This window comes from Dreissena polymorpha, chromosome 6 (assembly GCF_020536995.1).
Source record: "Dreissena polymorpha isolate Duluth1 chromosome 6, UMN_Dpol_1.0, whole genome shotgun sequence".
NCBI classification, from domain to species: Eukaryota; Metazoa; Mollusca; class Bivalvia; order Myida; family Dreissenidae; genus Dreissena; species Dreissena polymorpha.
In genome coordinates this window covers 22,689,117-22,702,964 of record NC_068360.1, presented here as the reverse complement: position 1 = coordinate 22,702,964, position 13,848 = coordinate 22,689,117, and the positions used below count along the sequence as shown (strand labels likewise).

General features: G+C 35.2%; 1 protein-coding gene and 1 non-coding gene across 2 annotated transcripts; both read right to left on the bottom strand.

The window, feature by feature from the left end:
• Positions 1-1,073: 1,073 nt before the first annotated feature.
• LOC127834052 (uncharacterized) lies at positions 1,074-13,837 on the bottom strand. The gene is made up of 6 exons (XM_052359621.1): positions 13,680-13,837; positions 12,780-13,086; positions 11,530-11,653; positions 8,694-8,833; positions 4,570-4,720; positions 1,074-3,422 (listed from the first exon to the last, which is right to left on the bottom strand). Exons 1-6 carry the CDS (start codon positions 13,754-13,756, stop codon positions 3,226-3,228), a joined length of 996 nt encoding a protein of 331 aa, XP_052215581.1. The 5' UTR covers positions 13,757-13,837; the 3' UTR covers positions 1,074-3,225.
• On the bottom strand, positions 7,047-7,128 carry Trnas-aga (transfer RNA serine (anticodon AGA)). The gene has a single exon. It is a non-coding gene; the product is annotated as a tRNA-Ser (tRNA).
• Positions 13,838-13,848: the final 11 nt, after the last annotated feature.

Genomic DNA, 13,848 nt, shown 5'->3' with positions numbered 1-13,848 from the left:
TATGAATGACGCATGGTTGTCATTGAAATTGCAGTGACAAAAACAACCACAAATCAGGTATACATACCTGCAAAATAAACAACAAGAGATGTGTTCGTCAGAAACACAATGCCCCCTACTGCACAGTTGTTTTTTTTTTTTATTTTTTTTTTACCTTTGACCTTGAAGGATGACCTTGAACTTCCACCACTCAAAATGTGCAGCTTCATGAGATACACATGCATGCCAAATATCAAGTTGCTATCTTCAATATTGCAAAAGTTATGGCCAACGTTAAAGTGTTTTTTTTCCGGACGGACTGACAGACTGACATACTGACTGACGGACAGTTCAACTGCTATATGCCATCCTACCCGGGGCATAAAAATAGAACATAATTGAGGGAAATGTCATGTTCCAAAACCTTAGGAATGGAAAATTGATTTAAATTATGAAATATTGATTCAACTATATTAAAAGATGTTCACACTTATTTTTATACTAACTTTAATCTACTTTAAACTTAGAGTTGACGTTAAAAATGTTTAAGTTTTAAAATAAAATAAAAATGTCTTTTAAACAATATCAAAATAATCTGTACACGTCTTTATAAATATGCTGTACAAATAACATGAAACAAACTAGCAAACTTGTTCATTGCTTTATTTTGTTACAAATATCATATTGAAAAACAGGACATAATTATGATCACAGTAACAACATTAACAAGGAATACACATATAAATGTGAATTAAAACAATAATGTATGATATTGCAAAACAAGCACAAGTAAATGAGTAAGAATATATACACTATAACACAGTAAAAATCACTAACAGAAATACTTTGATATACAATATATTCAGCAATATATATTGAAATACATGAATATCTGTACAAAGCTTTTGGATTAAATTAGCAATGTAACTTCTTGGCAGCTGTAGTAAATAAATGTGTGATTGTTTCGTTAGTATACTACTCAAAGATATATATGCATGTTAAACATAAGTTCACACTTTAGATCACAACCAACATACAACAGGCTCATCAGAGACAGCAATTTCCCCAATAATGGCTTTTCGCTTTAGAGGACTTCACTTTTGCAAAAAAATCCATAAAAGCGGGAAGTGTCATCCCTGACTAGACTGTGCTAACTGCACAGGCTAATCTTGGACAATACGTTACACACATGCACTAAGCCCAATAATACTCGAAATAAAGTGCACATGCTTAAGTCTGAATAAATCCAACAAACTACTTTCATCATTTAAACAATTTTAAATAAGAATTTTTTGAAGAACCAAATTAAATAAATTTATTAGCCATATAAATATGGCCACAACGAAAAATTACATACCAACATACTCTATGCACAAGTAAATAAACACACAAAAATTGGAAACAATATAATTATATTAACAATACATTAAAATGATTACAAATAATTTATTATGAAATATTTATTTTATTCTTTTGGGGGGTTTATAGGACTATTACAGTGATTTAACATTGTTAACAGTAAGAAAAAAAGTTTAAGACATGAATAATGTTTCGCAATGATTTCTAATACTTAATTCTGGGCGTTATACAATGCAGATAAGATTGTCCATGATTTTGGACTCCAAATATTAGTAAAATGACATAAATACATCATTATTCAAGCAAAATTCTCCAGTTAGCCTCTCACATATAAACAACATAATTTGCTGATTTCAGTAGAAAATCATTTTTTTATCCATGCAATATAACACATTTTTTTATACTGGTGAAAACTTTAATTTTTCGCAACATTTGTGATTAAAAAGCGATAAACTTTCAGAATTAAATGTTTGTATTCTCCAATCAAAAACAGTTATTTACAACAACAAGCTATTAAAAAAGTTATTAAGAAACTGTAACATATATAGTAAAAATAATACATATACATGGATACAGGCATATGCAACTAAGTAAATACCAGTAGAAGCATTTAATAACGTTATTATATTTAGCAGAAAAACTACATAAGAATTAAATTTCAATCCTTCTCGAATACCTTTTGTATTGTGTATTTTGATACAAAAATGTACGATAAATATGTTTGAACTATTATAACTAAATTACTGGCTTTATTCAATGATTCATTTACAAAACATTCTATATGTAAAATAAGATAACCGTAATATATTTCAATTTTGGTTTTAAGATTTTACATAAAAATAATATAAAGCAAAAGGGCAAAATTGTCCTGAATCTTGCTATTGCATGTTTCAAATGAAAATTTCAAAAGTCATCATAAAATATTTGTCAAGTTAAAAAAAAACATAAAAGGAAAATTCTGCGCACCCGATTAATCTAATCCTAGACAATTATCATTTGAACGCTTTCAAGTTTTCAATTAAAACTAAAGTAAGTAAGCCCTTTTGGGACCTTGACAATTAACAAAAAATATATAACTTGAAACATTTGATGAAGCAAAAAAAAGAAGAAAGTAAGTTGTTTTAGAGACACACAAAAGGAACTTTTCCCTATGTGTATTTAATTCCTACATAGCAATCTTGGGGGAGATTGTTGGCTATAGTTGATTAGGGACAGACACTGACAAAATAAGTTCAGTACATAGTGAGTTACCTCAGCTCAGAAAAGCGTAAATTACAAACTGACGATGGCATGCTGTTATAAACTGCTAATATCATGAAATACCTTTTCATGTCAAGCAAATTGGCATTTTAATAACAATAAATAAATGGCACCTTGTTTTATATAAAAAAAGGACTACCTTCACATAAAAATAAACATGCATAAATACCACTTGAGCAATCTAATGCAAAAATGATTGTCAAAAGTCTCTACTATTTGCATGATTGCAAAGTATCTATAGTCAATTAATGCAAACAGCTGGGACCATTCATGACAATATCTCCATGTCAGGTTGCTTCATTGTACTGATGTCTTTAACAACACTATTATGCTGTACAGTGTATCATCTGATACCACTAAAGAAATCTAATTTAACTACGATTGTAAAGTTTCTACTAATATTGCAAAGTATACACAGTCAATTGTTGTAAATTGTTCATGAATCACAACATCTCCATGCTAGGCTGCTTCTTTTTTACTCAACTCTGTAGCAGCATTATGGTGCTGAACAAGCTGATACCACCTAAGCAATCTAATATAACTATGATTGTAAAGTTTCTACCATCGGTAGAATACTATAATTGCAAATTATCAACAGTCAATTGTTGCATGGTTTGGGACCTTTAATCACAACATCTCCATTCCAGCTTGCTTATTTCTACTGCGGTCTGTAGCGGCCCCATCATGCTGTATTATGTGCACCTTATCATCATCCACTTCCCCTGCAACTGTGCTGTACTGGGTGCTATGGTACTGAACCTTCGAGGGACTCTCCGTTGACAATGACCCAGGTCTGAAGCGTCTATACATGTACACTGCCACTCCTGTAATGTATATTACTATATAATGCTAAATCAAGATGAAATGTCAAACTCTAGTTTCATTGGCATTGTAATGATGAAGGACATTTAATTGTACATCAAAGGTGTTGTGTAGACAATGTACAAAATATTCATTGCAAAACTATTAATAAATCGCACAAAGGCAGCCTTATAACAAGGGACAAAATTGTCATAAAACCAGGTTTTCATTGTAAAAAAAAGTCTGATAAACAGAGACAACTCAAACTGAACTTTTGAACTGAACAAACAAAATTACCACCCTTTGTTTCAAAACAAATATATTTTTAGTCATGGCGACCTTGACCTTGGAGATATTGACGTGATTCTTTCGTATGACACACCGTCTAATGATGGTGAATAAATGTGCCAAATGATTTTAAAATCTCACAATGAACGACAAAGTTATGGCCCGGACAAGCTTGTTCTGCCCGCAAGCCGACATTCGCCAATCTAATAACCAGTTTTTTCCTTCGGAAAACCTGGTTAAAAAAGAATTTACAAATATTGATGTCACTGCAAAGATATAACATCATTTAAGAGAAAAACAAATCTTGCATTATCAGTATTTATGGGACAAAAAATTAAATCTTTGCAGATTGCTCTTAATTTATTGCTTCCTGCCAAAACTTCAAAACCTTGCTTATTGACCAATAGACAGAAGTTGAATCACCTTTTCTTATATGTATTCTTACCAGTATATTTGTATGACATTATGATCATTAGCACCTTATAAAGTTCAAGTGTTATTTGAATATTAATTAATTGTCAACTTTTGATAAAATAACACTTAACCCTTTACCACTTAGATACGTATTTTTACACATGTGTTGTCCTTAGAAAATTATATTTAATTTAAGACCATTCTTACTAAATTTAAGTTTTAAAGGCTTCATCTCCAACCCTTACATACTGATGAGCAGCAAGCAGCATACAACCTGAACAGACTGCGAGTTACTCGCATGCTGTTCTGGTTTTATGCTGTTTGCACACTTGCTTCTAAGTGGGAAAGGGTTAAAAAGCTCGAAAAAGGTACACAGAGTTTGTTTTTCATTTTAAACAAATACAAAATTTACAAAATTGCAATGGAAGAGATTTTAAGGCTGTTGAAGTTGATGTTATTGCCACCTACCCATGAGCAGAACCCCAAGTGTGACTCCTATTACAATTAACAGGGTCTTCTGTAGGGAGCTCTGTGTGCGCTTCACCATAGCCGGCCCCAGTGAGGGGCCTGGATTGTTACACAACGGCCCTTGACAGCAGCAGGTCTCCTCCTCTGTGTCCTGTGCAAGAGAAACACACATAGTTGTTAGATTCTACTTGAGACGTGCTCTGGGAAAATATGGCTTAACCCTTTCCCACTTAGATACGTATTTTTACATTAATGTAGTCCCTTAAAAAGTGAAATTTAATTTAAGACCTTTCTTACTAGATTCAAGTTTTAAAAGTTTCATTTTCAACCTTTAGATACAGATGAGTAGCAAACAGCATAAAACCTGAACAGACTTCGAGTTACTCGCAATCTGTTCAGGTTTTATGCTGTTTGGACATTATTACTTTGCTTTTGAGTGGGAAAGGCTTAATGCATGTGCGTAAAGTGTCGTCATAGACTAGCCTGGGCAGTTGCTAATCTGGGACTGCACTTTCTGCCTAAACACAATTTTTATGAAGAAGAGACTTCCTTTAAATGAACAAATTCCATAAAAGCTGAAAGTGTCATACCTGACTAGCCAGTCCACAGGCTAATCTAGGCTGAAAGTGTCATACCTGACTAGCCAGTCCACAGGCTAATCTAGGCTGAAAGTGTCATACCTGACTAGCCAGTCCACAGGCTAATCTAGGCTGAAAGTGTCATACCTGACTAGCCAGTCCACAGGCTAATCTAGGACAATACTTTATGCACAAGCATTGAGCTCTGATATCCCAGAGTGCAGCTTATTATGTTTGTGAGAGTGACTGGTTTCCGCTGTTTCCTGTTTACGCAGATTTTAGCTCATCAGAAAATAGCCCAAATTCAAAAACAGTCAAAACAGGGAAAATCAGAGAGACCAGTTCAGGGCAGATTTGGTCTATTTATAGTTGAGTTTGGTAAATGAACGTAGTGCTTTGATATATTTGGATTGCATAATTTGATGGTATATCTGGTTATGTTGAAAAAGGAATTCTTATAAGGACATTAACAAAATGACATTATGAACAAGTTCCATCAATATCAAGTAATATATGTGGTTTCTAAAGTTGCTACACAGTTTTTCTATGGTTTGACATATTGATCTTGTTTTGACCCAATAGACCGAGATTTGTACTTATTTTTAAGACATATTTTATGCCCAGTCATGATCAAGATTGAGCAATACAAGTGTTTTCTAGAATGGTAACAAGGTTTTTCTAATATCAGACCAGGTGACGTTGATTTTTAACACATGTGACCCAGATTCAAACTTGGCCTTATATTGTCAAGAGCAATTATAAGCAAAACATGTAGCGGATCCGTGGTCTAGTGGTAACACACTGGCTTCACAATCCAGAGATCGCTGGTTCGATCCCCCGCTGCACCTAACATACTAACTCGTCTTTCGCATGAGACGTTAAACCGAGGTGCAGTGTACTAGGTGCTATACACCGGGCACTAAAAGACCCAGGGTCACCTCTGGAACGGGGTGTCTCCTGTATCTTGCACTATCCCCCGTAACCAACTAACACGTCTTTCTGGGGGCGATGGCTATATGGGAGACAATCCCGGTGCACTCGATAAAAAATAATGAAGAAATAAGCTAAACATGGATGACACATAAAGTACCACACATGATGCTGTACACCAGACACAGACTGATGACAATAGCTCGTCTTAAGCAGTTTGTGCTAAGGTGAGCAAAAAATAAGAAAAAACAATTCATTAAGGTAGTGCACCCGTAATGGGCACCTTTCCAAATATAATCGAATGTATTATTTTCTTAATCATCATCATTTTACTGAACTATATGCACATTTTTAGGTAGGCTTTCCATGCTTTGTATAAAAACATACTGATTTTTTTCAAAACCACTCCCACCCTGGGCTTTTGTCCAGTTTATTTGCACCCCTGGGGTATATGAAAGTTCCATAATTCATCCAGATATCCAAATATGGGCATGCAGTTGGTGTGTACAGATGCAGTAAAGGTGTTTTAAGTTTAAACAAGATGAAATAAGTATTCTTTTACAGACATTTATTTGTTATAACTTGTTATCTATGGAAGAGCGCCATGAAATGTAAGTGGTTTCAGCCAAGTAGAAATTGGGTTGGTTAAAAACAAAGTGTCATAAAATTCAAAATAGTATCATTTAAGTAATATTTTGAACTTAGTTTTTATAGATACACTATATACAGCAAAAATACCAAGAAATAGACAGATTTACCGTTTACTTTTATAAATAAAAATAAAAATGCAACATGCATGATTCGTATTTTCAGCAGTAAATCACCCAATTTAGCCATAACGTTGTCTTAATTTTAAAAATTGAAGAATGTGCATAAAAATTGCAACATATTCAACAATAAACATAGCTTATATGCTATATTAAATCAAATTACGTTAGAAAAGAAATAAAACGCGCCACAAAAAGTATGCGTTGTCGGCAGGATTCGAACCTGCACGGGAAGATCCCAAAAGATTTCTAATCTATCGCCTTAACCACTCAGCAACGACAACTTCACATTAGTAACTGCTAAAATTAGATATCCATAAGTAAACGGATAAAAAGGCTCTTCGATCTTTGAAGAAATCGCGGGAAATCATTACGGGTGTGCTACCTTAAGCATCACCACTTTCAGGTTTAAATTAAACACTTTAATCCATAAAACAAAAAGAAATTCTAACACACCAAGGCACCAACATGCCAGAAATCAATTATTTATTTATAATACCATAACCTATAAATAATAAATTCATCAATGTTATCAGATTTCATGAACAATAGCCACTCAAGTTATGAGGCCTGGCCAAGATTGAACCTACCACCTATAAATTTGTAGTCTTGTGCTTCACTAACTACATGTAAGCGAGCTCGCCTAAGGTGTTATAAAGCAAACTAGAAAACAAACATGTTGTGTCTTATCTAAAAACAACAACACTTTTGTTGATTTTTTTTTATTGGAGCCATGCCACAAATCCCACCCAAAAAAGTGGAAAAACTAAATAAAACAAGACTATTGCCCAGCAATAAAAGTCTCCTACCGGCTCCACCATTGTCAGAAATTCCACCATTGTCAGATTTTTTGTTGTTGTTGTTGCCATAGCAACCAGAATTTTTGACGTAGGAACAAAACAAAATGACATGCATAATATCCATATTGCCATCTATCCATGTTGGAAGTTTCATTAAAAAAAAGAAGAACTTTTAAAGTTATCGCAGGATCCATATTTATACTCCTACCAAGTTTCAATGAAATCCGTCAAAGCACTTCCAAGATATGGCTCTGGACACACAAAAAAAGCATTTTTTCAAGATACAAAGGGCCATAACTCTGTTATTATCCGATGGCGTACAATGCCATTTGGCTTGCATCATCCTCTTATCCATATATATACTCATACCAAGTTTCAATGAAATCCGCCAAAGCACTTCCAAGATATGGCTCCGGACCCAACAAAGCATTTTTTCAAGATACAAAGGGCCATAACTTCTTTATTAACAGATGGTCTACAATGCCATTTGGCGTGCATCATCCTCTTATCCATATATATACTCATACCAAGTTTCAATGAAATCCGCAAAAGCACTTCCAAGATATGGCTCCGGACACAAAAGTGACGGACGGACGGAAGGGCGGAAAGACGGACGGATGGATGGACGGACAACGCCAAAACAATATCCCTTCGCCTATGGCGGGGGATAAACAAGAGCAACACATAATGGGTGCCAATGCTCGGCTAGGGGTGCAGTTTTGAATAAATGAAAGCTTGTCAGATTTTTTTTTTCTTTTTTTTTAGAGGTCACAGCAACCTTGACCTTTGACTTAGTTACCCCAAAATGGATGTGGCATGTAGAACTCATCAAGGTGCATCTACATATGAAGTTTCAAAGTTGTAGGTGGAAGCACTTTGATTTTAGAGCCAATGTTAAGGTTTTAGCACGAGTAGGCGGATGGCTGACGACGAGCTGGCTATGACAATACCTCAGGTTTTCAACGAAAACAGCCGAGCTAAAAATGAAAGAAGCAATATTATTGCGAGTGGTGTTGTTGAATATAGTAGCAACAATAATAAAATCAAACCTCAGAGAAGTGGCATAGACTCAAAGCTCCATCTTTGTTGAGATGTGTACACACATTTTTCACGTCACATCCAGTGTGAACAATATTGTTTGATGTAACAGTGCTGCAATACAACTCAGTACTCGCACAGTCTGTCACCTCTGTAAAGAAAAAAAAGAGGCAGCTGTACTTAAGATGCTTGAGTGGTGAGTTCACACAATATGCCATTGCTGGTAGATATGTCAACACAACTTCAGAAACATTATATGCTCCAAATGCAATCCCAAGCTTCATGTAGGTTTTTGTGTAATCTACTTACATGTACACACAAAATTTAAGCATCATACCTCCATCAAAACTCAATTCATTGAGAGAAAGCAATTTATCTATTTTGTAGCAATGAACTTAATCTTTACCAGATACCAACCAAACACAATCCCATGCAAGGTCTCCATGCAAGCGTAACTATATCCTTAGTTTCATCAACATTGGTCACCACAATTCACAGTTATTGACTGGAAGCACTGTTTGTTGTTTTTCTATTTTTAGTAGCAGTGACTTAAACCTTTTTTTACCATAATTCTTTTTTTAAGTTACAATGACTTAAACCTTTTTTACTTTTTTTCTTTATAATGTAGAATTTTGATTACTTCAGATTTGGAATATATACAGGGTGGAAATAGAATTTATGTCATTAACTAAATGTTTTAAAAGCCCATTAAACACTCAAAATCAAAAAATATTTTGTACAATAAAGTTACAAAAAATAAAGTTAACCCAAAACAAGCGATGTGTTTGTGAAACACTATGCCTCCATATATTTGACCTTTGACATTGAAGGTTGACCTTGACCTTTCACCACTCAAAATGTGCAGCTCCATGAGATACACAAACATGCCAAATATCCAGTTGCTATCTTCAATATTGCAAAAGTGTACATTAAATGAGCAATTTTGACCCATATATTAGACCTTTGACCTTGAAGGATGACCTTGACTTTGAGTTTTCACCACTCAAAATGTGCAGCTCCATGAGATACACATGCATGCCAAATATGAAGTTGCTATTTTCAATATTGCAAAAGTTATGGCAAGTGTTAAAGTTGAAGCAAACAAACACACAAACCAACCAACCAACAGACAGGGCAAAAACAATATGTCCCCCACTATAGTGGTGGGGGACATAAAAAATCCATTTTCCTTAAAGCAACAGCCACAATTTCAACGCTAGATGTGGTCTGGTAACATAGATTTAACAAGATACAAAATGCTCTTTTTTTGTTTGACAATCTTTTAAAATTAACATACTAGTATTTTTTTTTTAAACATGCATTGGCAAAATTATATGCGTTGAACGTTAAATACAAATTTCATCCAAAATTCCTCTGACAAAATATTTAAAAATGTCACAAAACTGGTCAAGATCAAACCCATAAGACTGGAACCAGATTTCAAGGCTGCCACTTTTTTGTCACCCAATTCTCATAAATTCATCATTTTCCAAAGTCATACAAATATTGCCAGTGTTACCATCAGGGATTTCAATAGATTTTAAAAACCAGGTGTCAATGACCCCTGGACTGAAATTTTGAGGAGTCAAATTGAAAAATGCTGGGGTCAATTTTGAAGCGCGTTAATTGTGTTTTTGTCTGTATTATTCAATTTTTTAGATAAAAATATGCTCTAAGAGTTACAAAATATCTTTACAAGTTATACTACTTTATAAAATAACAATACCATGATACATAACACAACATATTTTAATAAATTGGTCCATTAAAATATACTTCCTTATAACACATATAAGTCTTTTAACACATTTAAGTAATTTCAGATATGTACCGGTAGCACCTTTTCATCACATATTTATCGTCATTATATCATCATCATCCCTATGATAGCTTTTCTAACAAAACACAATCTAAATGCATGGAACATCTAGTATATCTATTTCTGTTTATCCAAATACTATACATGTCCGAAATATGTACGCTTAAGAATGCCTTACCTGTAGTTTAAATTTAATAATCCAAATTTTTCTTGTTTTTATCTGGTTTAACAAACCTTATCAAATGTTTGTTAAATCCAGTTAATGCTTTTTCCATTATTGAATCACCATTATTTGCAACATGAATTGCCAGTTTTGAATTGAACGCGGGTTGAATGTTAATTTACAATACGTCCGCCATTTACAATGTCGAAGGTCATGACGTAGCAATTTAATTCTACTCGGATAATTTATATCTTATCGAGGAAATGTGTCTTCTCAATGTTTGTGTAGTATTATGACTTGTTAGTATAAAAAATGAACTGTGACTCCAGTTTATATAAGATGGGTGTTATTCGTAATCGGTGGATTAACAAACTGACAAAACTCGCTGGACTTACTAGTGTACTACGTAATTAATACTATTAGACATTTGATCAATGTTGTTTTTTCTTTAATTAATTTTGCCGACTTTCTTTAACTGTGCCGTCTACAAAGTCTGAAAAAAAACCTGCAATTATCGGATGGTCAATCAATTATCAGGTAATCACTGCTGCTAAGTACCCAGTTAGTGCGCACGCACTATTTAGATGGTGACATGTGTATTGGAAGAGATGAGATAAGATAAACAACGCCCGGGGTATTCCCTCGATTATAGACTGATTTTCAAATACTGAAACATTAATTTCAATTAGGAGCACAGCGAGATTTATTACCATGTAACTCGAGATGTTAACTGACTGACGCACGGGTCAAATTTTCGATGTGTCAAAATGACACACTGCAGAAAAAAGGGTTGTGTCAAAAACGAGTCATTTTTAATTTGCTCGCGTCAAAACGCAGGATTCTGCGTCTATTGAAATCCCTGTACCATATTCATGATGTGATCCTCCTGAGCCTGTGTAACACTTCTGTCTGGTGAGCACAGCGGGAGTGTTACAGTTGTCTGTTGAGTTGCAGCAGTACAGCAGTCCCTCATGTCCATCCACTCTGAACTGTGGGTGTAATTATTATGTTCAATTTTTCAACAATCCAAGTACAGAAACACTGCTGAGAAAAATGTCCAGTTTGGGATATTCAAAGTTCAAAAAAGCTGCTAGGAAAATTGTATAGATTTTTTTGCGAATTAAAAGTTCAAAAATAGAGAACAATTCCGAAGCCACTTTTTGGCTGAATTACTATGTTGCCAGTAAGGGTACATCATTAATTATAAGTCTAGGTTTCGAGCAAATCTGGCAGTTTAAAGCTTTGATTGCCATCATGTGCACAGAAGCAGAACAATATGCCCATGCCCCCAGACCCCATGGAACCACTAATTTTTTAATTATGTTTATATCTTAATAGCATAAACAATTGGGCCATTAAGGGCCTACCTGAGTTCACAGACACCAATTATTGAACACTTCACCTGGTGATATGTTTCACAAGGTGACCTAGTTGTTGGAGGCAAGTGACCAAGATTCCAACTTGGTCTAGATATTGTGCAGATAAACATTTTGACCAAGTATCACCAAGATTGAGTCACATACATGTATGTGGCCTTTGGTGTGGTAACAAGGTTTTTCTAAGCTTTAACATGGTGACCTAAGTTTTGGACACCACACATTGTCGCTCATTGGGTGATTGTCAACCTGAAATGGCTTGAAGTCACCCGGAAGCCGATTCATGTCACTTAAAGCTGATTATAGTCACCGAGTCGGCTTGAAGTCACCACAGGGTGACATGAATCGGCTTGAAGTCACCCTAGGGTGACAAGAATCGGCTTCTAGTCTCCCCCGGGTGACTTCAAGCCATTTCGGGTCGACAATGACCCAATGCGCTAAACTCATTGGGTCATTGTCGACCTGAAAAGGCTTGAAGTCACCCGGGGGTGACTAGAAGCCGATTCATGTCACCCTGGGGTGACTTCAAGCCGATTCTAGTCACCCAGTCGGCTTGAAGTCACCCCAGGGCGACATGAATCGGCTTGAAGTCACTCTAGGGTGACAAGAATCGGCTTCTAGTCACCCCCGGGTGACTTCAAGCCATTTCAGGTCGACAATGACCCAATGAGTCACAATGACATAGTCCAGACATAGGGTGGTCACAATAGTTCACCTTGAGCACTATATAAAAATTTACCTTCACTCCACCTTCGCCTTGCAAGCCATGGCAATATCGATGTAAATCACAGGTAAAGTTCACATGGGGAACAATGTCAACACCGTCTTTCCACTTGTAAGTTTCATTGTATAGAAATACCATACACTGGTAGTCCCTTTCAGGCTCCAAATGACCTGGCTCATTTTCTGTGGAGTCAGAGGCATCATTCTCAGCTGCCCTGGACATCATGTTTGCTGGATGTAGGTCCCCAGTTGAGCAAGTCATGTTCATTTTGTTGTCCTCTCCATACCAGCAGAACTTGACACTGACAGCAGATGCCAGGATGCTAAAAACATAGTTTGTTTTGCCAAAGAGTACAAGCAGGTATGTGTATTAATCTAATACACGTTCCTGGTACAAGTCATGGCACTGAACAAGCTTTTGAATGAATGGACATGAATTCTTATTAAATTTTGAAGTTTATTATCTTATTGCTGTAAATCCCAGATCAGTCTACAAGTCTGTAATTGACCCTTAAACATGCTGAATGAAATGTGATTCTTATATCTAGATTTAATTTGAAAGAAGTAGTTCATCATAGGTCAAACCTTCCATGGAAGATTGTGTTTTTATAATCATTTTGAAATCAAATTTCAGTTAGTTGATAAAACATGCGCTGTGAGAGGTGATTGAACCTAGGTTGCATGGTTGAGAAGCCAACCAACAACTGCAAAAGTTTGACATTCTTCATCTGAAAAATGATGGGTTTTTAAACAATCTGGATGCAAATTTAGATTTTTTGTATTTTTGATACTTTAATTTTCGACAACATGATAACCAATGTATTGGTATTATTTTTTAAACATCACGTTTAAATACTTATGACTGTATAAAATAACAGTGAATGTATGCAATATCACGTTCAACACCATCTCAGACCTCACAATCACCAACACAGTGAGCTCAAGTTTTCGTCGAACAACCATTTTTAAACAGCTTATAGTTGTGATAAACATAACTGTCTTCGTCCTACGTCCGGCGACACGTAGTGTTAACGGAGAGCAGAGTTACATTATTGCAACTAAACAGCTTACATCATTGAAGTTGT

Coding starts and splice junctions, on each gene's coding strand:
- LOC127834052 (XM_052359621.1), bottom strand. CDS start 13,756: ATGTTTATCACAACTATAAGCTGTTTAAAAATGGTTGTTCGACGAAAA. Junction 11,654..12,779: donor AAGGCGAAGGTGGAGTGAAG/GTAAATTTTTAT, acceptor TTACACCCACAG/TTCAGAGTGGATGGACATGA. Junction 8,834..11,529: donor AGGATCACATCATGAATATG/GTACAGGGATTT, acceptor TTTTCTTTACAG/AGGTGACAGACTGTGCGAGT.